This window comes from Drosophila obscura, unplaced genomic scaffold (genome assembly GCF_018151105.1).
Source record: "Drosophila obscura isolate BZ-5 IFL unplaced genomic scaffold, ASM1815110v1 contig_97, whole genome shotgun sequence".
Taxonomy (NCBI): Eukaryota; Metazoa; Arthropoda; class Insecta; order Diptera; family Drosophilidae; genus Drosophila; species Drosophila obscura.
Window position 1 is genome coordinate 1,222,373 of NW_024542891.1, and position 24,305 is coordinate 1,246,677.

General features: G+C 50.2%; 7 protein-coding genes across 9 annotated transcripts; 4 read left to right on the plus strand and 3 right to left on the minus strand.

Moving 5' to 3' along the window:
* The first annotated feature begins 942 nt into the window (after positions 1-942).
* Positions 943-2,467, plus strand: LOC111081016 (cilia- and flagella-associated protein 410). Its single transcript, XM_022376929.2, has one exon. It carries the CDS (start codon positions 1,061-1,063, stop codon positions 2,153-2,155), a length of 1,095 nt encoding a protein of 364 aa, XP_022232621.2. The 5' UTR covers positions 943-1,060; the 3' UTR covers positions 2,156-2,467.
* On the minus strand, positions 2,463-5,440 carry LOC111081015 (cytochrome P450 4d1). 2 transcript variants are annotated; one of them, XM_022376927.2, is made up of 3 exons: positions 4,833-5,440; positions 2,982-3,614; positions 2,463-2,919 (listed from the first exon to the last, which is right to left on the minus strand). In XM_022376927.2, exons 1-3 carry the CDS (start codon positions 5,401-5,403, stop codon positions 2,570-2,572), a joined length of 1,554 nt encoding a protein of 517 aa, XP_022232619.2. In that variant the 5' UTR covers positions 5,404-5,440; the 3' UTR covers positions 2,463-2,569. The 2 variants fall into 2 exon arrangements, with proteins under 2 accessions (XP_022232619.2, XP_022232620.2); XM_022376928.2 differs by lacking the exon at positions 4,833-5,440 and adding an exon at positions 3,868-4,472.
* A 6,372-nt stretch (positions 5,441-11,812) lies between these two features.
* LOC111081008 (translation initiation factor IF-2) lies at positions 11,813-16,293 on the plus strand. Its single transcript, XM_022376916.2, has 3 exons — positions 11,813-11,868; positions 14,771-15,067; positions 15,161-16,293. Exons 1-3 carry the CDS (start codon positions 11,824-11,826, stop codon positions 15,968-15,970), a joined length of 1,152 nt encoding a protein of 383 aa, XP_022232608.2. The 5' UTR covers positions 11,813-11,823; the 3' UTR covers positions 15,971-16,293.
* Positions 16,294-16,468: 175 nt separating this feature from the next.
* LOC111081009 (serine/threonine-protein phosphatase Pgam5, mitochondrial) lies at positions 16,469-17,561 on the plus strand. 2 transcript variants are annotated; one of them, XM_022376918.2, is made up of 2 exons: positions 16,469-17,115; positions 17,180-17,561. In XM_022376918.2, exons 1-2 carry the CDS (start codon positions 16,558-16,560, stop codon positions 17,489-17,491), a joined length of 870 nt encoding a protein of 289 aa, XP_022232610.1. In that variant the 5' UTR covers positions 16,469-16,557; the 3' UTR covers positions 17,492-17,561. The 2 variants fall into 2 exon arrangements, with proteins under 2 accessions (XP_022232610.1, XP_022232611.1); XM_022376919.2 differs by having other exon boundaries at positions 17,183-17,561.
* A 9-nt stretch (positions 17,562-17,570) lies between these two features.
* Positions 17,571-21,338, minus strand: LOC111081005 (protein MMS22-like). The gene is given in 4 exon segments (XM_022376910.2): positions 17,571-19,382; positions 19,384-20,060; positions 20,129-20,721; positions 20,778-21,338. Coding segments are annotated over 4 exon segments (3,396 nt in total). The 5' UTR covers positions 21,125-21,338; the 3' UTR covers positions 17,571-17,603.
* Positions 21,339-21,399: 61 nt separating this feature from the next.
* LOC111081007 (peroxisomal targeting signal 1 receptor) lies at positions 21,400-23,455 on the plus strand. The gene is made up of 2 exons (XM_022376915.2): positions 21,400-21,415; positions 21,485-23,455. The coding sequence occupies exon 2, from the start codon at positions 21,576-21,578 to the stop codon at positions 23,238-23,240; it is 1,665 nt and encodes a 554-aa protein (XP_022232607.1). The 5' UTR covers positions 21,400-21,415; positions 21,485-21,575; the 3' UTR covers positions 23,241-23,455.
* LOC111081010 (mediator of RNA polymerase II transcription subunit 18) lies at positions 23,393-24,301 on the minus strand. Its single transcript, XM_041596192.1, has 2 exons — positions 24,070-24,301; positions 23,393-23,998 (listed from the first exon to the last, which is right to left on the minus strand). The coding sequence occupies exons 1-2, from the start codon at positions 24,192-24,194 to the stop codon at positions 23,470-23,472; spliced, it is 654 nt and encodes a 217-aa protein (XP_041452126.1). The 5' UTR covers positions 24,195-24,301; the 3' UTR covers positions 23,393-23,469.
* Positions 24,302-24,305: the final 4 nt, after the last annotated feature.

Genomic DNA, 24,305 nt, shown 5'->3' on the forward strand with positions numbered 1-24,305 from the left:
GTGTACATACATATATTACATATGTAATGTCTGCCGCCTGTCTGCTTCTATGCGAACCAGTCTGCGATTTTACGCTATCTCAGCTATTGTCGACATCAGTCGGATCGGATTACTACATATACCTAATAGAGAATAAATATGTCATATGTATTAGGTACGTATTTGATTTGATCTTTCAAATCAAATTTAATTTATTGCAGACCCGTCAGCTGTTTTTCGTCAGACGCTTGCGCGCAGCTTACGCTCATGTGTGTGTGCCACATACATCCGCTATACTAGCCGGAAATAGGTCCGTGGCGGTACCCCGTTCAGCTGGGAGCAGCGCTGGGACAGAATTAATCGATTGTTGTACTTTGCGGATATACTTTTGCTGGCTTGGTGGCTCTGTTTTGCTGGAAAACATCATTTTGGGTGGCGGGACGTATGGGGGGGGGGGGGGGCCGTGGTCTCAGGGTTCAAGAAAACTTTCGAAGGATTAACTGAAAAGCAGTTGCTTGGGGCACTTGCTTGGGGTTGAGACGGCTTAAACGTACAGCGAATAATTTCAGTTCCCCCCTGGGAAGCAAAGCTAACCGCTAAGATTGATAGCGGTTTAGTGTTGTTGTCGAATGAAACGGGAACATTCCTAATATTTTTGGAGCCATCGTTGCGCTCAGTAGATAGTGCGTTTCCCATATCGGAATTCTCCTAGAAGCTTTTACAAAAAATGATTTTAAGCCTTCCAGAATTTTGCGGCACCACTGGATTGTGGTGGGATAACAGTCGATAGCTGTACTAGTTTTGTAATCGTACAGCACTGCAAAATACCAGTTCAGTAAAAACAAAGTACTGAAGTAAGTTACTCTCTTACGAATATCTCTCGGCACGCTTCGTTTACTCATTCGACTGCAGTTTTTATACGACCAAAAAGTAGGCTGATTTACAAATAAATCAAACATAAATGTTTCCTTCCTTCTCTATCCATCCTGGGATGTTGTGACTTTCATTAGAAAAGTTTATTGTAACTTTTTCAGTAAAATTTGGTTTCTGTTTTGGTTTATTTTGGTTTTCAACAGTCAACATGGTTATCCTGACTGAACAAATGGTGGAGACAAAGTCAAAGGTCTCCGACATTCACCGTGTTATCAGTCTGAATGCTTGTGGTATCGATCTGCATGATATATCGATTCTACAGCGAATGCCGCGAATAGAGGTCCTGGTCCTCAGTGTGAACAAGATCCGTAGCCTGGAAAGTCTTCAAAACTGCCTCCGACTCAAGGAGGTCTACCTGCGACGCAACGAGATACCAAGCTTCGATCAACTGAAACACCTGCGCAACGCCCAAGGGCTGAGAAGCCTCTCGATGGGCGAGAACCCCTGCTCGGAAGCCGCAGGTGCCAACTATCGCGCCTGCGTGCTACGCATGCTGCCACAAGTCACAAAGTTGGATGACGTTGAGGTGTGCGAGAGTGAGCAGACGGCGGCTTTCCAGAGCATGCCGTATCCGGCGCCGAAGAGCAAAATCCGAGCCCCGATACCAAGGTCGGTTACCAATCCCAAGGGAACCGCTGCCAGGGCCTCTGGCGAGAACTTTGACAGGGAACGGATGCAAGGCGAATGCAGACCTCGAGCCACAGCCGGCCAGAATCCATTGGCACCATTCGAAGAATGTTCAGCTGAAGACGAAATCCTCCTATCTGTTCCTTCCCCACGGGAACAGAGACGATTCGCGAGTGCCAGGGCCCTTCCCGACTGCCTCCGTGAACATAGCCAGGACGTGATACCCGCCGTCAACCAGGAGTCCACGAGATTCGAAAATCACTCCGGCCACTGGTTACCTTCTGAATTTGCAGACCCCCTGCCGCTTTCCTGTCCAGCCGTGTCGCCTGTTCCTAGTTTCATCGGGATGAATTCTCGGCCCTCAATCGGTTCACCATGCCGCGTTTTAGGGCTGAAACCACAGCTGCCGACCCAGGTGCGTTCCTTTTCGCCCAGTCGCGGCTGGGAGCCGTCGAATCGTTTGTCCGTCGCCAGAGCACGGCACCGGATGAGCCCGCAAACGACTTGCTGGCCTCTGGCAGAACCGAAGTTATCCTTGGCACACCCGGGACCTCATCTGTGGGTCTGCGTCGCTTGCGCACCAATTCCAATCTTCTATCGTCGGCCCTGTGCCTGATTCGAGAGATGGACGGCCCAAGTCTGGAGGCTCTCAGTCATGCCATCAGTGAGATGTTGCAGAAGCGTTCGCATATCCTCTAAACGCCAATCAAGTTTTCAAGTCAGATAGATCCTGCAGTCCGGAAATGGTTTCCTGGCGACTGCATTCGCGACGAGTGATGCCAGACCGTGACCTGATGAGCCAGACGTATATCCAGATATATTTAGAATTATTTCTCGGCCATTATCTTTCCAAAATTCTCCGCTTTCGTATAATGGGAGATTATCCCTTTTTGGCTTTACAAATAAACTAGTGGCAAAATTCAAGCTATTTGGGGCTTTCATTTCATTAGACTTCAAGGGGTTTCATTATTAATATTTACAGATACAAATTAGGAAAAAAAAAGCCGGCAGCATTTACGAGAGTAAATGGTTAGTAGACGCGCTCCTGCAGCTTGAACATTAGCGGATCCTTGGTGCGTAGGATCAGTTCAGCGATGAGGACTGGCGGCTGCGTTGTATCGCCGACAAAGTCGATGTGGTAGTGACGCAGAACGTTGGCGACAATGGCCTTGATCTCGAGCATGGCAAACTTTTGCCCAATGCAGTTGCGCGGCCCCGCAGAGAAGGGTATGTAGGCATAGGGATTGAGCTTCTCGGCGCTTGTGACCACATCGAAGCGCTCCGGCTTGAAGCTGTTGGGCTCCCTGAATAGGTCCTCGCGGCGACCCAGGAAAAGGGGCGAGATGCCGATGTTTGTGCCAGCGGGAATGAGTTTGCCATCTGATTGGAATGTAGAGTGTTAGGACAGTGACCATATCCTGGGCAGGGGGGATGATACTTACTTATCTCGCACTCCTGCAGCACCCTGCGACCCAGTAGCGGCACGGATGGGTACATGCGGAGCGTCTCCTTGATGCACAGATCCACATAGTGGAGTTTGTTGAGCAGCTCGTATGTGACCGGGCTGCTTTTGTCCTCGCCGATCACCGAACTGATCTCCTCGAAGCACTTCTTCTGCGCCTCCGGATGGGTGGCGATGTTGTAGAAAAAGAACATGAGCGCCGAGGAGGTTGTGTCGTGGCCCTCGAACATGAATGTGTCGACCTCCTCGCGAATGTCCAGGTTGGTCAATGGCTTCTCGTCGACGGTCGATTGCAGCAGGATGTCCAGGAAGGCCATCTTCCGCTTGGCTCCCACATCAGCATCCGCATCGGTGGCAGCTGCGGCGGCGTCCCTGTTGCCACCGCGCATCAGCTCCTCGCGACGCTGCACAATGATTTTCTCCGTAAACTCATGCAGCACGTTCAAGGCACGCTTCTCGGCACGGGCCAGGGGTGTCAGCATGTAGGTCCAGTCGAAGCGGTAAAATATGTTGAACATCCGCTTGTGCAGCACCATCGATATCGTCTTCACCGCCTGCACATACTCGGAGTCAGCATTCGTCTGTGCATTGATGGAGACGCCCATGGCAGTTTCTGAGCGTATAAAATTGAAAATTTATTAAAATGCGAAAATAAATACATTAAATTTGCAACGAAAAATGGTAAAAGTGCGCAAGAGAAAGAACAGCGTTGCCGTACCATGCGAGTCTGTTGTTTTAAATGTTAACGACGCTGTTGCCAGACTGCTCGAGTGGCTCGACAGTGTGCGAAAACACACTCTGCACTTTTTACCGTTTGTTTACAACTTTGTGTGTGTTCGGGCCAAAGAAATAATAATAAATCCTACCACAAATCGTGTCCATGGTGCAGAGATTGATCCAATCGTAGAGGTTAAAGCCAGTCTGGCCCTGCCCCAGACGATCCCTTTCCATGTTGCGGAGCAGATCTCGCGATCCGCTCTCAAACACATCGACAAACTGATCAAGAATCTTGAAGTGGAAGGCGGGCGTGATGATCTTGCGTCGCTTGTGCCACTTGCGGCCCCGACTGACGAGGAGACCCTCCTTCAGCCACGGCTCCAGGGCCTTGTACTCGCCGGCCTTGTCGTTGAAGCGCAGTGTGCCCAGCACCACCTCCACATCCTTGGGATTGGCCATCAGCACATTCAGCTCCGGCCCCAGCCACACCTTGAGCGTATCGTCCTTTGCGTACTTGCTCATGAACTCGCTTACCTTCATGACCAACTCGTGCGGCGGCTTGCCAATGAAGTGATGGCCATGCCCCACCAGCGGCAGCACCGGCGGGCCCGGCATATAGCTCATCACCTCAATCACCCGCTTGAACTTGAGCTGGTAGACCAGTAGGGCCACAAATAGGCCGCTGGCCAGAAATGCACCCAAAAACAGAAACATTTTGTACTCCTCCTCGACACGGCGGCAGCGAAATAACTACTAATCGCCCCCAATCTGTTGTGGACATTAAGTGTGGGCATGGGACAGGAACGAGAACTTTGATTATCCGCTCTTGGGGGGGGGGACAACGCACCCCGCCCCCGGCCAACCGGAGATTCCAATCGGCGGTGGAGTATCTAATCGGTTGACCGGCTAACCAACCGAACGAGCGAGCGGGCCAGTAATAACAAACAAATAAACCCCGGCGTCCACTGATACCTTATCAGAAGTGGAGCAATTTTTAGGTTTTTATGGGCGAGCCACTGGACTGGATTTGGACATTGGCCAAGTGTCTTTGAAAGACCCCTGGCCGGATGACGGGCCACTCCAGGGGAGTTGGTTGGGGCACTACAGTACTCACCGCAAATGACATCCAGGGCACACAGATGAACGGCATGGCCCAGGTCGACGCGATTGTGGCCCTTGTGGCCGCTCGCCAACTCAAGATTCGAGACGAACTGACGCGTCTGCCGGTCAAAGATCTCAACGTACTGCTCGAGGATGCGGAAGTGAAAGGCGGGCGTGATGATCTTGCGTCGCTTGTGCCACTTGCGGCCGGTGCTCACCAGCAGGCCCTCGTTGAGCCAACGCGAAAGAAAATCGTACTCGTCCGCCTTGTCCACCAGCTGGGTGCTGCTTAGGACCTGCTCCACATCGCTGGGATGGAAAAACATCACACTGAAGCAGGGCCCCAGACGGATCTTGAACGTGTCCCCGTACTTCTCGGCCAGCTGGCCCATCATCAGGCACGCCTCGGCGGGGCTCAGGCCAAAGAAGAGATGGGCATCGCCCAGCAAGGGCCACGGCTTCGGGCCCGGCAGCAGCTCAGCCAGCTCACAGATGCGACGCCTACGGCGACAAAGCGGCAGCCAGCTGAACAGACCCAGGGCCAGGACTGTGCCCACGGCACCCAACACCAGAGAAAGCCACATGGTTCAGCCAAGATGAAGCTGCGCGATCAACTGTTTGTCTGTAGCCAACGAACCGCCATAGATAAGGTGGGCTCTAGAGAGAGAGAGAGAGTAGAGATCTGAGCTCGGGTGTGGCTTATGCTGATAAGCCTTGTGGGTAGCATTCTCAAATCCCCAATCCCGATCCCAATCCCAATCCGAAATTCATTTCAAGTTCAAATTGTCGTCATCGTTGCTTGTTTTGTGCCATTCTGCCATTCATCGCTGCTGTTTATCGTTGGTTTTTGGAAATGGGAATGGGAATGGGCGGGGAAATGGTCTAAAATTGGAACAGTGGCCCGAAATAGATCGGCCATCTGTTGTCTGTGACGTCAGGGTGCGGATGAGTTGCGGTCAGGAGCTAAGGTGCCCATCCCCCACCCCACCCAACGTAAACACACGAAAATTGTGGAATGCCTAAATGCTAAACCATCAAAATGGATTGTTTGTTCACTCACTTTTCGATCGATTTCTGCTGGTACTTTACGGTTTTCGTTTCTTCATTATCGCCCCTCTGTCTCGACAAAAATGTGAACCTTTTGCACTGAGCATCCATCCCCCTGGCATTATCAGCCAACTCATAGTGACTGGTCGATCTTTGACGAGATTCCGGCAGTGTAAGCTGAGTGCACGGATACCAAGCGTATCACCCGGTCATCGGTCAATCCGTAAAAAGAAAAGGGAATACAACTGTGCAGTGGCTGACGACTGGTTCGATACATCAGTAATTGTAGATGAATATTTGAAGAATTAATCAGATGATTGAGCAACTCGTTATTTATTCAGATTTCAGCCTGAGAAATGGCTCTACAGCAGCCTAGGAAACAGCTCTAAATCAATCAAATATAAAAGCACAAAACAAAAAACGACCCTTAGGGCGCAAATCGAGTCATGCACACGACATGCAATTATTTGTTATTTATTTATTTTATATTTCTTTAGTTTGAGCTTGAGCAGCGGTTGCCCATCAAATTTGAACGTGAAATAGTAACAGATGAATGCCACGGGGGTATAGGTTCATAAATACGTAGTTTCCTGTGATATATCAATATTAAAATCCACTGACTGTCCACTCTTCCAGCTTCCAGTTACAGAGACACAAGTGCCGGAAAAGTTTTTAGTTTGCTGCTGGCTTGTGGCATTCAGAAATTCCCATTGGGCGAGTCCCAGCAGCTGATTCATGCCGGAGCCCAGAGCCAAAATCCGTATACGAATCAAAACACACACACACACAGACACATATACAATGTACAAGCGTTCGCCCCCACACTGAACGCTGGCTACGTTGTGGCAGCCCCCACAACAATGGCAACAACAAGTAGGCGTCCTTCGACCATGCCAAATTCCAAAATTCTTGCGTCGTTCGTTGTCGATCGTCGGTCGTCGACATCGACGTCATTTCGCCCGCCATTCAGCCTCTGTCTCTCCCTCTGATCCGCTCCGCTCTGCTCTGCTTTGCTCTGCTCCGGGCTATACGTAAATATTTACACATGTCTTACAAGAGCTGGCAATTTTTCGCTGTCGGATATAGCGTCGTGGGAGGAGTGTGTGCGCGTTTGTATACGGATTGCGATTAAAATGGATTTGTGTGCATTGGAATTTCATTGACATTTCCCATTTTCATTTCCAATTTTATTTTGTAGCCCATAGCTCATTGCATTCATTGCTCCCGTTACGTTCCAATCCAAACCAATCGGACTGTTCAATGACAGTTCTACCCCAGGAGAAGGGAAGGCCGATCAGGAATGCAGATCTTTATAGATTGAGCGAGAGGACACATACTTACGAGTGTATCCTTTGATTGGAAATGCAAGTAGCGAGCGCCAGTGCCAGTGCCAGCTGCCTGCGCCAGCTGCCTTCGTATCTTCAGTTTGGAGAGCACGACATCATAACAAAAAAAACAAATAATAACAATTTGGCAGCAGCGTACAATTTGCGTCAACAGCACTTGCCTCTCAAGCTTCTAGTATATGTATATATAAATATAGAGAATATATATACATATATATTTATCCATACATATAGAAATACTTTTGTATGTACGTACATATGTGCCCTGATTTATATATAGATCTAAGGATGAGCCATCAGCATTCATCTTCTGCGCCACAATGCATGCCCTGCCACCAGCTTCAAACCCCCCCCCCCCAATCACCTCTCTACCCCTTCCACCGTACTAATAATAATCATAATATTAATAATAAAAAAAAACAAGCTTAAGCAGCCGCTGCGTATGCGCAATTTCCCCATTACGTATACGGGATGGATAGAAAGCAGATGCCAAAACAACAACAAAATATATTTCCAAATTAGGCAATATCCGATGAGGATTACTTTTACACGGCAACAATATGTACATATGTACATAATTATAGAGTAACATTCACATTCATGGTCGATTGTCACGTTCTGTTCTGTTCTGTACCCGGTACACCCCAGACAGGATGATTCACTCATCATCCAACCCCCCCCCCCCCCACTATACTTAATAGTTGTTGGGATTCTGGTGCCTCACCATTGGGGTACGTGTCGTTGCACATTTTGATGCACAATATGTACATGTGTTTTCTGTGCAGCCTATTCTGGCCACTTCAGTTCTCTATACACAATTTAATAATATATTAATTGTTCGAATGTGCAGCTTCAGGGGGGCATTGTATGGATTGCAATAAAGGCTTTCCCCAGCTATTTGCAATATGTAAAAATAAGCAATCCCTTGCAACATACCGCCAAAATGTGTCCATTAACTGAAGGAACTGTTGCTAAAGACTAGTTCATACAGATCACCCTATGCACTATACAAACGTGTTCTATATATATATACATTAGCATCAACTGATGCTAATGCTAATGTTCATCCATTGAGACGATAGACAGCAACAGAGAGACCTTTCAACGCCATTCGAATCTATCATATAATTTATGCTAAGCATTTTGCGACTCTTTTTGTGCAGCAGGAAATTGCTCAGGCGAACGCATTTTCATTCATGAGTTGATATTATTTATGTGGGATCCACGATCCACGATGGGATGAGCACACAGACAGACACCCCACACGTGCCTGCCTGCCTGCCTGTCTCCCAACCCAATGCGCTGCAGTGGTGGAAAGACTCTTCTTGGCATACCATATAATTACCCAACGGTCGCCATCGTGCACCGTCCACTTGTGGCTGTCAGCCAAACATGCAACAATACCAACTGAGAAGTGGTGGCCATCCCCAAACTCCCCCACCCCACCCCACCCCACAAAAGAAACTGATGGACCAGCCTGGTGCCCTGTATTAGGGCTCCTCGCACATCGCTCAAAGATGTTGCACATGTCCAATATGCCACAAATCCTCCTCCACTGTGCGGCACTCTGCCACTGTGAACAATGCAGTGCAATATTTGTTTAATTAGCGAAATAGAATCATATACAATATATATTAAAGATTGGCGGACCCCAGCTGACAAGCCAAGGCAGCTGGGCACGCGCCTGCGGCTGCTGCTGCGGCTACGGCTGCTCCCCCAGCAGCTCCACAGAATCCACAAAGCTTCGTTCCACTCTTGGCCGAGGAGACTGCAAGACTGCACTGCCCCGTTCATCGTATTACATCAAATCATTACCCAGGCGCAGGCCCAGGGCCCAGATCCAAATCGAAACGAGAAACCACTGATCAAGCATGAGTCGGTCGCTAGATGGGTCTGTTGGGTCTATTTTTGGGGGACGGGAACGTGAACGTGAATGGGAATGGGGGAACGGTACGGGGGAATAGTCGACTGGCGCGATTGCTTCCGGTTTTTCCCTGCCCTGCCCCCAAAACAGAGCAATGTCAGCCAAAAGTCCCAGCCGAATACCAAATACCGCATCATCTGGCGATGCATCAGTGCGCCTCTCTCACACTCTCTCTTTGTCTCTCTGTAGTCCCCCTGGGGGGACGGAGTGGTGTTCTTTGGGTTCTCTTCTGCAGTTCTCGGAAGAGTTTCCGAGAGCTGCGGTCAGGCCGGGCTCTGGGCTGTGGGCTCAGCGAAGCGCGTAAACTGTTGTTGTGTTGTGGTGTCGTGTTGATTGAAGAGTGACCTGAACCCCAGGCAGAAGAGGCAGGTTCACACTGGGAAACGCACTGCCACGGCCAGGTTTTGAACTCCCAATACCCGGCTCTGGCTCTGGCTGTGGCACTGGTACTGGCTCTGACCCCGCTGAGAGAGCTGATTGTGCACGAATAAAGACAACAACAAAAAGTTGGTCTAAAATTAAAAGAAAATGCACAGAGAAGAGAGCGACAACAGCCGGCCGAGGAAAGCAGCAGACAAAGAAGAAGCAACCAGAGGCAAGTGGCAGCAAAAACGAAGACCAAAACGAAGAGGCAGCTGCTGTTGCTGCCCCAGCCCCAGCCCCCCATTCTTGTGTGAGTGTGTGTGTGTGTGTGTGTGTGTGCCTCTGGTTCGGGTCCGGTCCCGGCCTGGCTATAAAAAGAAAGAGCGCTCGCTTTCAGCGCTCACTTTTGGTCGCAGCAACCAAACGGCGTGGTACAATCACGAAAATAGAAAATCAGCAAAATCAAATCAAAGCAAATATCAAATCAGAGAGCAACAAATATCGAAACGCAGTGCCTCGCAGCAAACTTGTACGATCGGAAGACATTTTCTTGTTATTATTAATTAATCCTTTTTTTTGTTTGGGTGCTGAAACGAAGTGTTCAAAATATACCCAAAAAAAATTAAAACAAAAACAAACAAAAAGGAAACCTTAAGATTGCATTTTGCATTGTGAGTGGAACCCAAAGGAGCCAAAGGAAAGGAAGTACCACGTACAAGCAGCACCAAGCACCAAGCACCACACAGAGCGAAGAATTCCAGCAGAAAAGGAAGCTACTTGGTATCTAAAACCAATTAAAAAACATAAAACACACAAGTGAGTGAATAGATAAAAGGAATCGGCGGGAGATTTCCCCGAAAACCTGAACATGGGGGGACGCTTTTCCCTTCCCTTCCCATTCGCACCTGGCCTGGCGGGGTTTCTAGTTTTAGCGCCAGGCAGTCGGGCGGGTTGATTTCCAGTTAATTCGAATTTCGAATTTCGAAATGCGGTGGTCGTACGAAAACGAATTCCGGTTCATCTTTCGGGGTCGCGCGCATGCGCATTCAAAAGAGAGTTCAGTTCAGTTCAGGCCTAACGGCGTTTTGCTATTGCGGCGTTGCTTTGTGCCATGGTTTTGGTTTTGTTGTTGTTAATACTCGTATTTCCTTTGCGCTTTTACCATCTTCTCTGTAATTTTTTTATACCCGACCGGGTATTAGTTGGGTAAAGTGGTGTGTGTAACGCGAGGGAACGTTCGACCCCATAAAGATACAATGACACATCAATACCGAGTCGATATAGCCATGTCTGTCTGTCCGTCTGCCGTCTGTCTGCTGTTGACCCCATCCAGAGACAAAGGCAGGCAACCAAATAGTTCCCAACTATGTGATATCCCACCTACAGTGTATCAAAATCCCCCCCCCCCCGCCCACCAAAACGAAGTGGCAGGCACTTTTTAAAGGTACATAAAACCAGTATCGAGAAGACCATATCACCAACTGCGATCTGAACAGATCGGATCATAATTATAGCCAGAATAAGAATTAATTCAGTTCTCCCTCCCCCCCCGCACACGACAACGCAACTCATTTTCCTTCTCGCTCGCACACGCTGCCGCCGTCCGTGCGGGCGAAGCCCCCCTGTTCGTGTAAATATGAATGGAACATGTACAATCTACATGTTATTAGACATGTAGATGGTGTATAAATAGCAAAAAATAAAAGTAAAATTTTTTTTAAAATAAAAAATATAACTATAGATATACTGATTGGGTATAAGTATCGGTCCAGAAACACTCACACCTCTTTTTCACTTTGCTTTGCATTGCCATTAATGTTGGCTTGGGTGTGGGTATGTCTATCTCTGGCTCTCGGGTCTCAGTCTCCGGTCTCCGGTCTGTGTTTGGGTCTGGGTCACAAAAGAAATGTGCAAAAAATAAAAATGCTGTGGGGCTCCACGCCACACCACCACACACCACTCCACACAGCGAAGCCACAACACAATGGGCCGCCCTCAAATGAACACACATTTCCATTTCCCATTGTCATGACGCTTGGCTGCGAACAAAATGTAATTGGTATTTCTTTCTTTCCCCCATCATGATCGTCTCGGCTTTGTTTCGTCTCTTTTTTTGTATTTGTACGCAGGCAAGCCGGGCAAAAGTGTTGCGAATTGTCGCATTTGTCGCCGCCAAAGCATAGCAAAGCAAAGCGGACATTGGGAGTAACTTTCCAGACGAGTCTTGCCCAGTCTTCTACCCCACAAAGCTGCACGATCCCAGCCAGAGTCAGGCCAGGCCCAACAGCAGCAGCAGCAGCAGCAGCAGCAGCAGCAGCAGCAGCATGGCAGATGTATCGCATGAACTGGGCGCCCTGCGCTTCGTAGTGGTAAGTACATTCGAATCCCCCACAAAACTCAACGCAAAAACGCAAAAAGGTCCTGCTCCTTAAAGTTCAAACCAAAAATCTTGTGCAAATTCTGGCAGAACTTTGGGGGTACAACTTTCTTAGACTACATAAATTCCTGGACAGTACTGGGCGAAAGGGGTTGCAACGACGAGGCAGGAGGGGCAGGAAACGCGGCAGGTTCTGGCATGGCATCTTTGGAATGTCCCCCACACAAAAAACTATAAAAAGAAAACCAACCAAACCAAAAATGTGTGTTTTATATTGTTTTTCCCTTAAGGTTTTATTTTTTTCAATACCCAAATAAAAAATCTCGTGCGACAAATATCCGAAAAATAATTTATGCGCACAAAAAACAACCACAATAAATGCGTAAAGTAAAGTTAAAGCAAAAAAAAAATAAAAACAAAAAAAAACAACAAAATTATAATACAAATAGCTAGGCTAGAATAAATGTCAATGAAATGCGATTTTGGTTTTCACCGGATGAAATGTTTTTTGGGGCTGGACAGTATCCAACACTAACATTAAAATTCGAAAAGAAAAAAACGATTTAAAGAATTTAAATTCAAACTCAAAAAAAAATACAAAACAAAGCAAGAGGCAACAATTGTCTTGTTTTTGTTGCTGTATTTGTTTTAATTTGTCGCCACATGAATTGCCAAAATATGTAAGATGTATATACGTATATACATATATATATATGTATAGATATATATACATATATAGTATTTTAGCAGATATTACAGTATATATAGGGGTGGTGCTAACGAAACGACAAAGGAACAAATTTTCGCACAGCAAAAACAAAAAAAAAAAACAAAAAAAGGCAAAAACAACAACAACAACAAAAAGAACATCAAAACACGGAAAATTTCTTGGCAATGACCATCGCTCGGGTTGAAATAGCAATGCTGAATATGCATGGGATATAGTAGTGGCTATATCCGAGTGTCTGTATATTCTACATACATATACATACATATGTATGCATATGTACATATCTGCTATAGAAATGCGCAGACTTTTCAAGAGTGACAACGGCGCCGACAAATAGATCCCATCCCATCCCACCCATCCCAGGCAATCCAATGGGCGGACATAACAGCGACTCGTAGCCAAAATTATATACAAATATCCCATGTATGTATGTATGTATGTATGTATGTCTACATGCCTACATATCTACACACGAGTATCTTCCTATTTTGATAGAGATCCATGACATATTTGATTCTGTATTATCCACTCTAAAAAATATGTTGGGAATAGATTTTTGGGGCATTGGGCATTCCATTCGGTAAGCATTCGCATTCCAGTGTGCAATCCAGGCAATCTAGGCAACGAATGAGAAACAAACATACATTCATTCCGTTCCCTTAGATCTTAAAACAATACAACAATCTCATGGTCTTTCCCAACTCTCACTCTCTTTGTTGTTGTTTTGAATAGATTTCCCCAGTGTTTACTGCCCGCTGAGAGAGCGGGTGGGAGCGAGGGAGGGAGGGAGGGTTCATTGCCTGCACCGAATTACCAATTGCATTCCCAATCTTGTTGGGGGCCCTGTTTATAACATAAATTTCATCTTTATCACTCGACTCGCCCCCAAGCGCGCGTTGCCTTGTCTTGCCTTGATTCACGTGCGAATGGATGTGGTTTTCCCACAATGTTTTCCCAACATTTGCGGTGAAAAATCCAAAATTTCCATACACAAATTTATGCATTTTTGTTTTGCCCAAGACTTTCACCCATGTTTCATATCCGGCATAATGGCATACGAGCAATCAACTGCGATTCAAATCGAATCGCCAGCTGCCGCCAGAATCTTGCAGCATTTCATTCATCGCTGAATTTATTTGTGTATCGGTTTGAGTATCTCGATTTGAGTATGAATGAAAATGCCCCTTGGTGTAGGCGGGGTGGGGGTGGGGGGGGCTTGGTAGGTTGACAAAAACGCCGTTGAGCGCATTGATTGAAGAATTTTGTTTGGATATTGATCAAAGAGACAAATTGTGAGCGTCATTGGGGCGTCGTGTTGTTGCCAAAACAAATTATATAAAGCGCTTGCCGTATCATATCAAAAGTCTACATCAGAGGCGCCAGATATGTCGCATTCATTGATGGGCAACTCAATCATGGACTCCTCCTCTCTGTCAAATGTCAAAACTGCGGGCCGGGCCGGGCCGGGCCGGGCCATTCTACTCGTAAAATATATCCGCTGGCCATAAATAATAATCCAATGAATAAACATAGTGAGATGTGTGGAGGTGTGTGTGGTGTTGACTGAGTGGTGGTGGCTAGTGAGTGATCCGTGGTCATCGGTTAGTGGCAAAAATGGCCCGTGAAGGTCATTCCTGTTTTCTTTACTCAATCTTTGTGAATTTCTCTTGGCTTTTATATTGCTTTGTGTGCTATATATACACACGTACATACATGCATACATACCAATATATTTATTTATATACTCTGTAAATATTTAAGTTTTCATTAAAAGAGATGCCTTGCCATGCTCACCCGCCCCCGCCCCGCCACTGACCGAACCAGTGCCTTTTTATTTATGAAAACGACATTTGCGCATTCCTTTCGTGCCATTTGCTAGCTGGCATTCTTCGCTTTTTGGATGAAAAATTACACAGAACGTATGTTTCTTGATTGCGGCTAATTAATTTAAAGCCAGCAACAGCTTAAGTGTAGTTTTTGAAAAGCACTAATTGCCCGCCAAATGACAGGCTAAGTGCAAATGTCTGGCAGCGCCGGCTGCTTGAACCAAAAAGAGCGGCGGGACGGTGAGGCGGATAAACCTGTTTGGCTTCCCTTTAGAAGTGGAAAGGTGGAAAGAACTCAATTAACTTTACTCACGATCTCTGTGTGTGACTTTTTGCAGGACTCGCCGCTCTCCTCCAAAGTGGCCATGTTCAACAATCAGGCGACGCAACACAAGCAGTCGCAGTTACTGAATCCCTTCTCGCAGGATGGACGCGCCTCGTCGCCGAAGCCAACCTTCTCTAAGGACCAGTATGGCAAACCGCTGGCCGGCAGTCTGACAGAGGCACGCGGCCAGAAGGCCAACATGCACGTGATGAAGGAAATGCTGGAGCTATGCCAGATCATCAACACGGAGGGCTACGACGTCAAGGATGAGCAAGGCATGCGAGTGATTCCCTTCGGCGAGTTGTTCAATGTAAGCACCAACCTACCCACCTTCGACATTCACTTGCTGAACCCCCCACCCCACTCCCAACCCCTCTCTCTACCTATCTACTCCCTACTCTAGATCTACAACTACATCTCGGACAAGGTGGTGGGCATATTGTTGCGTGCCCGCAAGCACAAGTTGGTGGAGTTCGAGGGCGAGATGTTGTACCAGCGCCGCGACGACAACGTGCCCATATTCCTGCTGAAGCCCATCAGGGAGATTCGCAGCGAGATGGAGGCCAAGATCGAGGAGATCAAGCGCGCGGCGAGTCCGGCCCCTCCTCAGTCCACATCGGTGCTGCTGGATCGCAGCGCCCACGAGCAGCATCTGAAGGCGCGAACACCGTCGCCGGCGGTCAAGTCGAAAGCAAAAGCGAAATCACCGTCGCCGTCGGTTAGCCCAGCGGCCGCTGGAGAGAGCAAGCCACCACAGGCTGCTGCTCCGGCTCCTGCTCCAGCTGCCTCAGCTACAGCCGAGGTCAAGCCAGGCGCTGCTCCAGCTCAAGTTTCAGCATCAATCGCGGAGCCTGCGCCGACTGTGACAGTCACAGAAGCTCCATCAAATCCTGAGCCGCTGCCGGAGGCTGCCAAGCCAGAGGAGAGCCCCGTTCAGGCAGCGCCCGCCACAGTGGAAGTCGTGAGCCAGCCGCAACCAGAGGATAAGCCTGTTCCTGTTGCAGCAGAGCTCATACCAGTTTCCACCGAGGCCGAAAAAACAGAAGCCGCCTTGCCCACAATTGTGATTGAGGCGTCCGCAGTGTTTGTGCGCACTGTCAGCACGGATCAGCCGGCAGCAGACCCCAGTCCCGCCGACACATCATCTGCGGCAGCCAAGGACGAATCCACACCCACACTAACCCCCGTGAGCGCTGCGGGAGATAGCGCCTAGGCAGCCGACCCACCCCTCCCCCCTATGGAATTTTGTTTTGAAAAGGAACTCGCAACTACTAAAGCCGCAGCTTTAAAGTGCAGTAGTTTAGTTTAAAGTTTAGTTAACCTAGAGTTTAACTTACGATTAGTGCTGAGATTAGCTGAGAAAACAAACACTGAAGACAGACTAGACCCAGACCCGAAACCGACTATTTATAAAGAAGTTTGTTTAGCGGACGACCAAAGAGAAGGCGGTAAATTATACAAATAAATACATACTCGTACATATACATAAAAATACATACATATATTTAAATACACTTAGCATAAAAGTATTATACCATAGTTTTTATTTCGCATTTTGTTTCTATTTTATCTGCAATAACGGTGCCCGTTAGCGAGCGTTGCCAGACAGCTGGCTGGTTTGCTCTGGCGCGCAATGTGACCGTTGCCTGATGGTAACAGAATACCACCACGCATTGCTCATATTTATCTAATGTTTAAAGATAGCGGGGGGGGGATAAAAAGGAAGATAACCCAAAGAAAGAACAAGATCACGAAGAATTTTCAATCATCATTCACCATTGTTAAACTAAATCAGGAATAATGCGGAAATTCACAGCCTTTGCATGCGGCACTGGGGCCGGTCTGGCGACCTTCTACCTCACAAAACTGAGCGAGCCAAGGGCTGCGGTGCACAATTCGTGGACGAGGAGCGAGAAGCCGGTGGATGCGTGTGCGCTGTGGGACACCAATTGGGACCTGCGCGACCCCAAGAGCCTGGTGAAGCCGGTGAAGAACGATCTGTCCCAGGAGCAGAATCGCTACAACAGTGAACTGGAGAAAGCTGTGCCCAAACATGCCCGCCACATAATACTCATTCGGCATGGCGAGTACCTCGATGTGGGGGACACAGACGATACGCATCACCTGACCGAACGTGGGCGGGAACAGGCCAAATACACGGGCCAGCGTCTGAACGAGCTGGGCATCAAGTGGGACAAGGTGATTGCCTCGACAATGGTGCGCGCCCAGGAGACGGCGGATATCATACTCAATGAGATCGACTACGAGAAAAATAAGGTGAAGAATTGCGCCTTCCTGCGTGAGGGTGCCCCGATACCGCCCCAGCCGCCAGTCGGCCACTGGAAGCCGGAAGCGTCGGTAAGTACTTGTCCGTGGGTCTTGAATTAACTTCCATTTTATATGATCCTCACTGACACTGCAGCAGTTCTTCAGAGACGGTGCCCGGATCGAGGCCGCCTTCCGCCGGTACTTCTATCGTGCCTATCCCGACCAGGCCAAGGAGAGCTACACCCTCATTGTGGGCCATGGCAATGTGATCCGCTATTTTGTGTGTCGAGCGCTTCAGTTCCCGCCCGAGGCCTGGCTGCGGATCAGCATTAATCATGCGTCCATTACCTGGCTGACCATCAGCCCATCGGGGAACGTGTCCATCAAGTACCTGGGCGACACCGGCTTCATGCCCGTCAAGCATCTGACCAATCGGATACCCCGCGCGGCCAAAAATGTTGTTTAGATTCGCTGTAGCGCCCGTAGTCTTCCCCCCGAGTAAACCGAACTGCCTTCCCTCCAAGAAGCTTCCCTCCAACTCTTGCGATTTTCATCTTGGTATGTTTATTGGCAAAGGGTTACACGGCTACCCCCAGGACCTTTTCGAGTCGCTGCAGGCACTTGCGTATGCCCACATCCTCGCCAGCTCCGCGCTTCAGCTCGACCAGCTTGGCCTGCTCCCGCACGAAGGGCAGCAGCGGTGCCGCCAGCTGCGGCGACAGTTCCGACAGCTTGATGAGCATTTGAAAGTAGAAATATGTGCAGTGGGCCAAGTGTTTCTCGGCCAGGGAGCGCAGGTGGCTCAGGCACAGCTCCCTGGCTGGCTGCGATCTCCTGAAGCACTCGTGTGAGACTATGATGCGATAGAGAGACAGCACCTGGCCCCGACTGTGCTCCAGCTCATCCACGAACATGACGTGCTCCAGGAGGGGTGTGTGCACCGCTCGGAGGAGGATTAGGAGCTGCTGTTCCTGATCGGCAGCGATGCCCTCGACCAGCTGCTGCAGCAAAGTGACCACGAGGCCCGAGTGGTTGCCCGCCTTGCGGCGCAGAACGACCAGAAAGTGGCCCACCAGCTGCTGGAGCACAAACTGTGCCAGTTCACCATCGTCCCTGGCATCGGCCTGGAGGAGCGTCGTGTAGGGACGCGCCACCAGCTTGGCGTTGGGGGAGAAGTTGAAGTGCGGCGTCCAGTGGAGGATGAGCTGCTCCAGCGTTTTGCCCAGATAAGCGTCCGTGCGGTAGGGCAGCCGACCGATACCCTGCAGCAGCACGGGGAAGATCTTGTGCACCATTTGGGGCAGGCGACCCTCGGGCGGCACGCCGGCCTGTAGCTGTGTGGTCAGCAGGAACCGCACCATGGCCAGGTGGAAGAAGCAGCTGGGCTTCGAGCGCACATACGCGAGGCTCGGACAGTTGTAGATGACGATGGCAAGGAAGCTGTAGAACCGGGAGCCGAGCTCAGAGCGTAGCCGGTCCGGCGGTAGCCACATCTCAAAGTGGTTCACGTAGGCGTGCAGCCTGTGGCTCAGCTGCATGCGGATGCGGGCATTGGCGGCCGCATCCTCTTGCTGGGCCCGTCGCCCGAGAGCACCGAAAAAAGCGCAGAGCGGCTCGCGACCCGCCAAAGAGGTGGGATCTATGGCCAGCTGCTGAAACTCCTCCAGCTGCACCACATGGGCGGTAAGCGCCGCCACGGACTCGTGCTGGGCGGTGAGCAGCACCAGAGATTTGACCCACACCTGCAGGATGGTGGCACTCGACGGTGCCGCCGGCACCTGGCTGCTCTGGCCTCTTCCCTCTTCCAGCAGGTGAACGATGAGTTGGGCCGAGGCAGCCATGTTGGCAGGTTCGGGTCCCTGCAAAAAACTCACCATAAGCTTCTCCCGATCCTTGTCCAGGCCCACGAACTCCGCCGCCAGCCTCGGCAGCCAAGAGCTGTGCCCACTGACGTACTGCGTCCGCAGCAGGGGCAGAATTTGTTGCTGGAGCGCCTCCTTCATTCCACTGGCATTGCCGGAGACGACTCTCGGTTCGCCTAGCCGCTGGATGAGCGAGTGCAGAGCCTGCCAGACGCGATCCTGCGAGGCCTGGCCACACTTTTCGACATAGTTCGTCAGCCAGGGGCCCAGGAGCAGCTGCTCGCCGCGGGCAAAGTCATCGGCCAGGTCGAAAATGGCCTGAAGTGTACCCACGTATATGGCAGCCACTTCCACGTCGTTCCGGATGGCTGCCAGTTGGCCGAGCAGCTTCGCCACATAGTCATCCATGGAGAGACGATGCCGCGCATGCAGCAGCAGCAGGGCCATGTGTCCCTTGGCCACTAAAATGCGCCGGACCGGTGGTAATTTCTCTATAGGCGAGACACAGCAGCATCTCCCTGAGCTTGGGCGCCAGCTCGGAGAGGTCCTCGTGGGAGAGTAGCAGGCAGAGGAACAGCTCTATCACATGGTGTATGCCCGGCTCATTCAGAGCCAGCAACTTGGCTGCACTGAACTTGCTGAAGATCCGTCCGAGCAGCTTCTGTCGCTGGTTGCCCTTTCCCTGCTGGGCTGGCAGCAGCTTCAAGGTCCGACCCAGCATCCAGGCGTACATGGTGAAGCTGCTGAGATTGAGATCCTCCAGCTGATCCCTGGACAGCAGCTTGCTGTAGCGCTCCACATACGCCGAGCCACTGGGGCAGGTGAGCGGCAGCTGTTCCAGCTCTGTGCCCGCATTGAAGTTGCAGTTGAGCGAGCGATGCAGGTACTCCCACAGCTGACAGAGCACATCTGGGTCGGGTCGTCCCCGCTGCAGTTCGAGTGGGGCCAGCAGACACAGATAGACACGTCGCTGCTGTTCATCCGGCTGGCTGGAGAGGAATTGCTTCAGCAGGCTGGCAGTCTGAAAGTTTTCAGAGGTACTTCCAGGGGTGCCCGCACCAAGGTGCCGTTTATACTCCTCCTCATGGTCCGTGTAGTCGCAGAGGCGGGCGAGGCTGAGCCTCAGCCATGCGTAGAACTCGTGGAAGGCCAATGAAACGGCATTGCTGTCGGCTTGGGTAAAGGGAAGCCTTCTGGATTAGATGGACAAGTGCGGATGGAGGATTCGAGGTAATTCATACCTTGGAAATAGACCGCTTTGTGGCTCTGCATGGCCTTGTGGAAAAGATCCCAAATGTCCAGGTGACTCTGGAGCAGCCACTTGGGCGCCAGCTCGACGAGCAGCAGCCAGAGCTCCTTGGTGCAGCGACACATGAACGCGGATGTGTGAATGAGCTCGGGTCGATGCTTGCTGCGGTAGTGATGGCTGGCACACAGCACCAAATCGTCCAGCGTATGCTCCAGCTGGCTCAACAGCACCGCCTCCGTCGCCCCATGGCACTCGTTGAGCAGGATTAGGTCGAGAAAACGCCACTCTAGAACACCGTGATACAGATGATAGGCCGGCGCCTGGCACTCGTTTCCCTTGCTGTGCTCCGCAAAGTACAGAACCTTCCAGGCCTCTGCATCCAGTAGATTGTTGAGCAGGTGGCGCAGATCCTCCAGAAATCGGGGTGCTTCGTTGCAGATGTTTTCATCGAGTATGCGCAATATCAAATGGTAAAACTGGGTCACCTGCTGTCGTGTTCTATACCAAATTGAGTTGCTCAAAGTTGTGGGGGCCTGTAGCTGTTGCTGTCCGGCCACGGCGGCAAAAAGCTTCTGGACATTCTTGCTAGATAAAACTGCTGCTAGATAATCTCCGATTCTGGTTGGTGTCACGTCACTCACCAAGCCTCAGTGTAGAGGTAATGTGTCACTGCGTTAACCTGCAGCTGTTCCTTGTTGAATTCCGTGCAAATTTGGTCCCATTTGCTGTATGGGGGATGGTGCTGCGTGAAGCCATTGTGAACAAATCCTGCCCTTGGGAAGCTGTTAGCCTTTGGAGTATCGCGACCGGTGCAGTTGAACTCGGGCAAGATGTCTAGGCCATCATCATCCTCCTCATCGTCTTCGCCATCCTGGTTGTCCAACTCTATTTGGTGGCTGGGGGTCTCCTGTTGTAGTCTCTGTGTTGCCTCATTGAAGGCCGTGAGTATGTCTTCATCGTCATCCGACTGGAATAGATCATAGTCCATGCTGGGCTTGCAAGGACTCAAACAGAACAATCAATCCAAATATCCCGGCTGATTCCTGATTATTCGCAATATTTAGAGATGCCAGACTTGTCAGAGATTTAAAATATCGAACATTATATTATGGAAAACATCATATGATGATAGTTAATTGTGTCTCAAAGGATTTTTAAGCAGCCAAAATACCAATGTCTATATAATAGAGACACTAAAGTCTTTGTTTTGTTCAATTTCAATTTGGGTAAACATTTTGATCAGTGCTGCAAAGTGAATCAGTGGCAGTATTCAGTATTGGTAAACGCACCGTACACCTGCTGCTTGCTTAACAATCTTTTGTGGACATTTGGACTTTTGCTTTTGCAGCGGCCCCGGCCTCCTCCTTTGTGCTTATCTTAGACGAGGGCTATTCACAGTTACGTAGCATCATCCCCGATATCCTCAAGAAAGAGCCAAGATGTCGTTGCGCCCACTGGTCGAAGGCGATTGCGGTGGAGTCAATCCACTGATGCAGCTGGGCGGCCAATTCACCCGCGATGTGGCCCACAAAGACGAGGGCTTTGTCCAAAGGCAGTTCGAGCGGGGCACCCGTCCCGATGAGCAGCTCATCAATGAGTTTCTCGGCCAGGTGGCTGCCCCTCCGCAATCCTTTCAAATGGACACGCTGCTGCAGGAGATGCGGGACATAAACATTAATGGGCTGCCGCAGCAGCAACAACATCAGGCCGATCAATGGAGCCAGGATTTCACTCGCGGCCTTGCCCCTCCACTGCCCAAGCAGATGATTCACATGCACCCACAGCAACAGGAGATGATGCATGCGCAGGAGTTCTTTGACGAGCCATTGATCACCAGCCAAAACTTCATGGCACGCCAGCCGTACATGGCCATCACAGCTGCTCCGCCACAGCAAGACCCCTTCTTTGACTCTGCCATGGAGACCATAATCACAGACAACCTGCCCAGGGCCGCCCAGGGGGAGTCCGTGGCGGACTGGATCACCGACTACCAACGCAGCACTGAACAGAAGGAACAGACAGCGTCCAATTTTAACGAGAAGTTCTGGCAGCGTCTGCAGGACGAATGGCAGAAGCTGGCCGAGGAGAACGAGCATCCATGGCTCTCGGAATACAACGAGAATCTCGATGCCTACAAGGAGTACGAGTTTGCCGAAGAAAATCCCATGTCCGAGCTGGAGAATGCGTTCGAAAAAGGCAAAGAGTACCTCACCAAGGGTGACATTCCCAGTGCTGTTCTCTGCTTTGAGGTGGCCGCCAAAAAGGAGCCAGAACGCGCCGAGATCTGGCAGCTGCTGGGCACCTCACAGGCCGAAAATGAAATGGATCCACAGAGCATTTCTGCCCTAAAACGTGCACTGGACCTTCAGCCGGAGAACCGGGAGGTGCTTATGGCCCTGGCTGTGTGCTACACCAACGAGGGATTGCAAAATAATGCTGTGAAAATGCTCTCCAACTGGCTGGCGGCGAATCCCAGGTACCAGCACCTGATAGCCGCCCATCCGGAGCTGCAGTTCGAGGGCACCTCGCTGGCGTCGTCCCTGATTGGAGCCAGTAAACTGCGAGATCTCCAGCAGATCTACCTGGAAGCAGTTCGCCTCCATCCGGCCGAGGTCGATGCTGATGTGCAGGAGGCCTTGGGCGTGCTCTACAATCTCTCGGGTGAATTCGACAAGGCCGTTGACTGCTATCAATCCGCTCTGCAAAAGGATCCCCAGAATGCCAAGACATGGAACCGCCTGGGCGCCAGCCTGGCCAACGGCTCGCGCTCCGTGGAGGCCGTTGAGGCATATCAACGTGCCCTGCAACTGCAGCCGGGCTTCATCCGGGTCCGCTACAACGTCGGTGTTTGCTGCATGAACCTCAAGGCCTACAAGGAGGCTGTGGAGCACCTGCTGACGGCCCTCACCATGCAGGCCCACACGAATGCCGCCCGGGAGCTGCCCAATGCGGCTATGGCGGCCACCAGCAGTGGCCAGAACCAGATGTCCGAATCGATTTGGAGCACTGTCAAGATGGTCATCTCGCTAATGGGCCGCAGCGACCTGCAGGGTCATGTAAGCGATCGCAACTTGGCGGCCCTCAACGAAGCCTTCAAGGACTAACGAACATGGGGACTGCAAGTCCATTCCATCCTTTTTTTTTTGTATGTATTCCAAAATTTTCGGACGTACATACGTCTTCGTTTACATTTCCACCGGCATCTCGGAGAGTCGGAATTTATGTTCTGTTTTGATGAATTAGAAATCCAATTGTTGTCTTATATATGGATATATGGATCAATCCGTAAGCAATAAAATAAGTGTTAAAAAAAAGAAATTATATAGTATTTGTTTAGGGCATGGACCCCAGACGCTTGTAGTCAATCTTCTCGAGCTGCACCAGCGGCTTTAGTTGCTCGGCAAACACACGCATCTCTTCGCCGACATTCTCCTGCCCCGTGGGCGCCACCACAGAGAGCTCCACAATGTAGCTCTGTGAGATTGGCTCATTGGCCATGTCCTGTTGCTTGCCGGGTATGATTTTGATGAGCTTCGAGACGGTGATCTTCATGCGGCCCTTTCGAAACATGTATCCCTTGGCAATGTATTCGAACTCCAGGCGAAATCCCATTTCGGTTAGGAACTCCAGAATTCCGTTTGTGCAGGCGCAGTCCATGCAACTGCGCACCAATGTGGGTCGACGCTGGTCCACCTCTGGCTGGCCGAGATAGCGCATCTGGAAGGGAGCATCCCGGCCCAAGGCGCGACGCACACGAAGCAAGAGCGGCTGATTGGAGTTGGGTTGCCGCAGACTCATGCACACCTCCAGGTCATGGAAGGTCTCCGGCGATGTGTCCACATTGTCGCAAAGGCCTTTTAATCTGTTTATAGTTCAAATATGTCAACAAAATATACATTCAATTTGGCTTTTGTACTCTCTTCAGTGCATTACCTGTGCATTAGATGTTCGACAGCCGAGTCCAGGATGGATCCTTGCAGCAAGTACTCGAGATTGGGTAGAAAGCGATTGTTCAAGGCGTGCGACAGTGACTCGCGGGCCGAGGAGACACCAGCCATGGTATAAATTTATGTTTAAACACCTATCTATTGCAATTAAACGCAGGAACCAGAGACATTTGTTTATGTTTCTGGCAAGTGTTGGATAGCATCGTAGTTGCCGGCTGAATG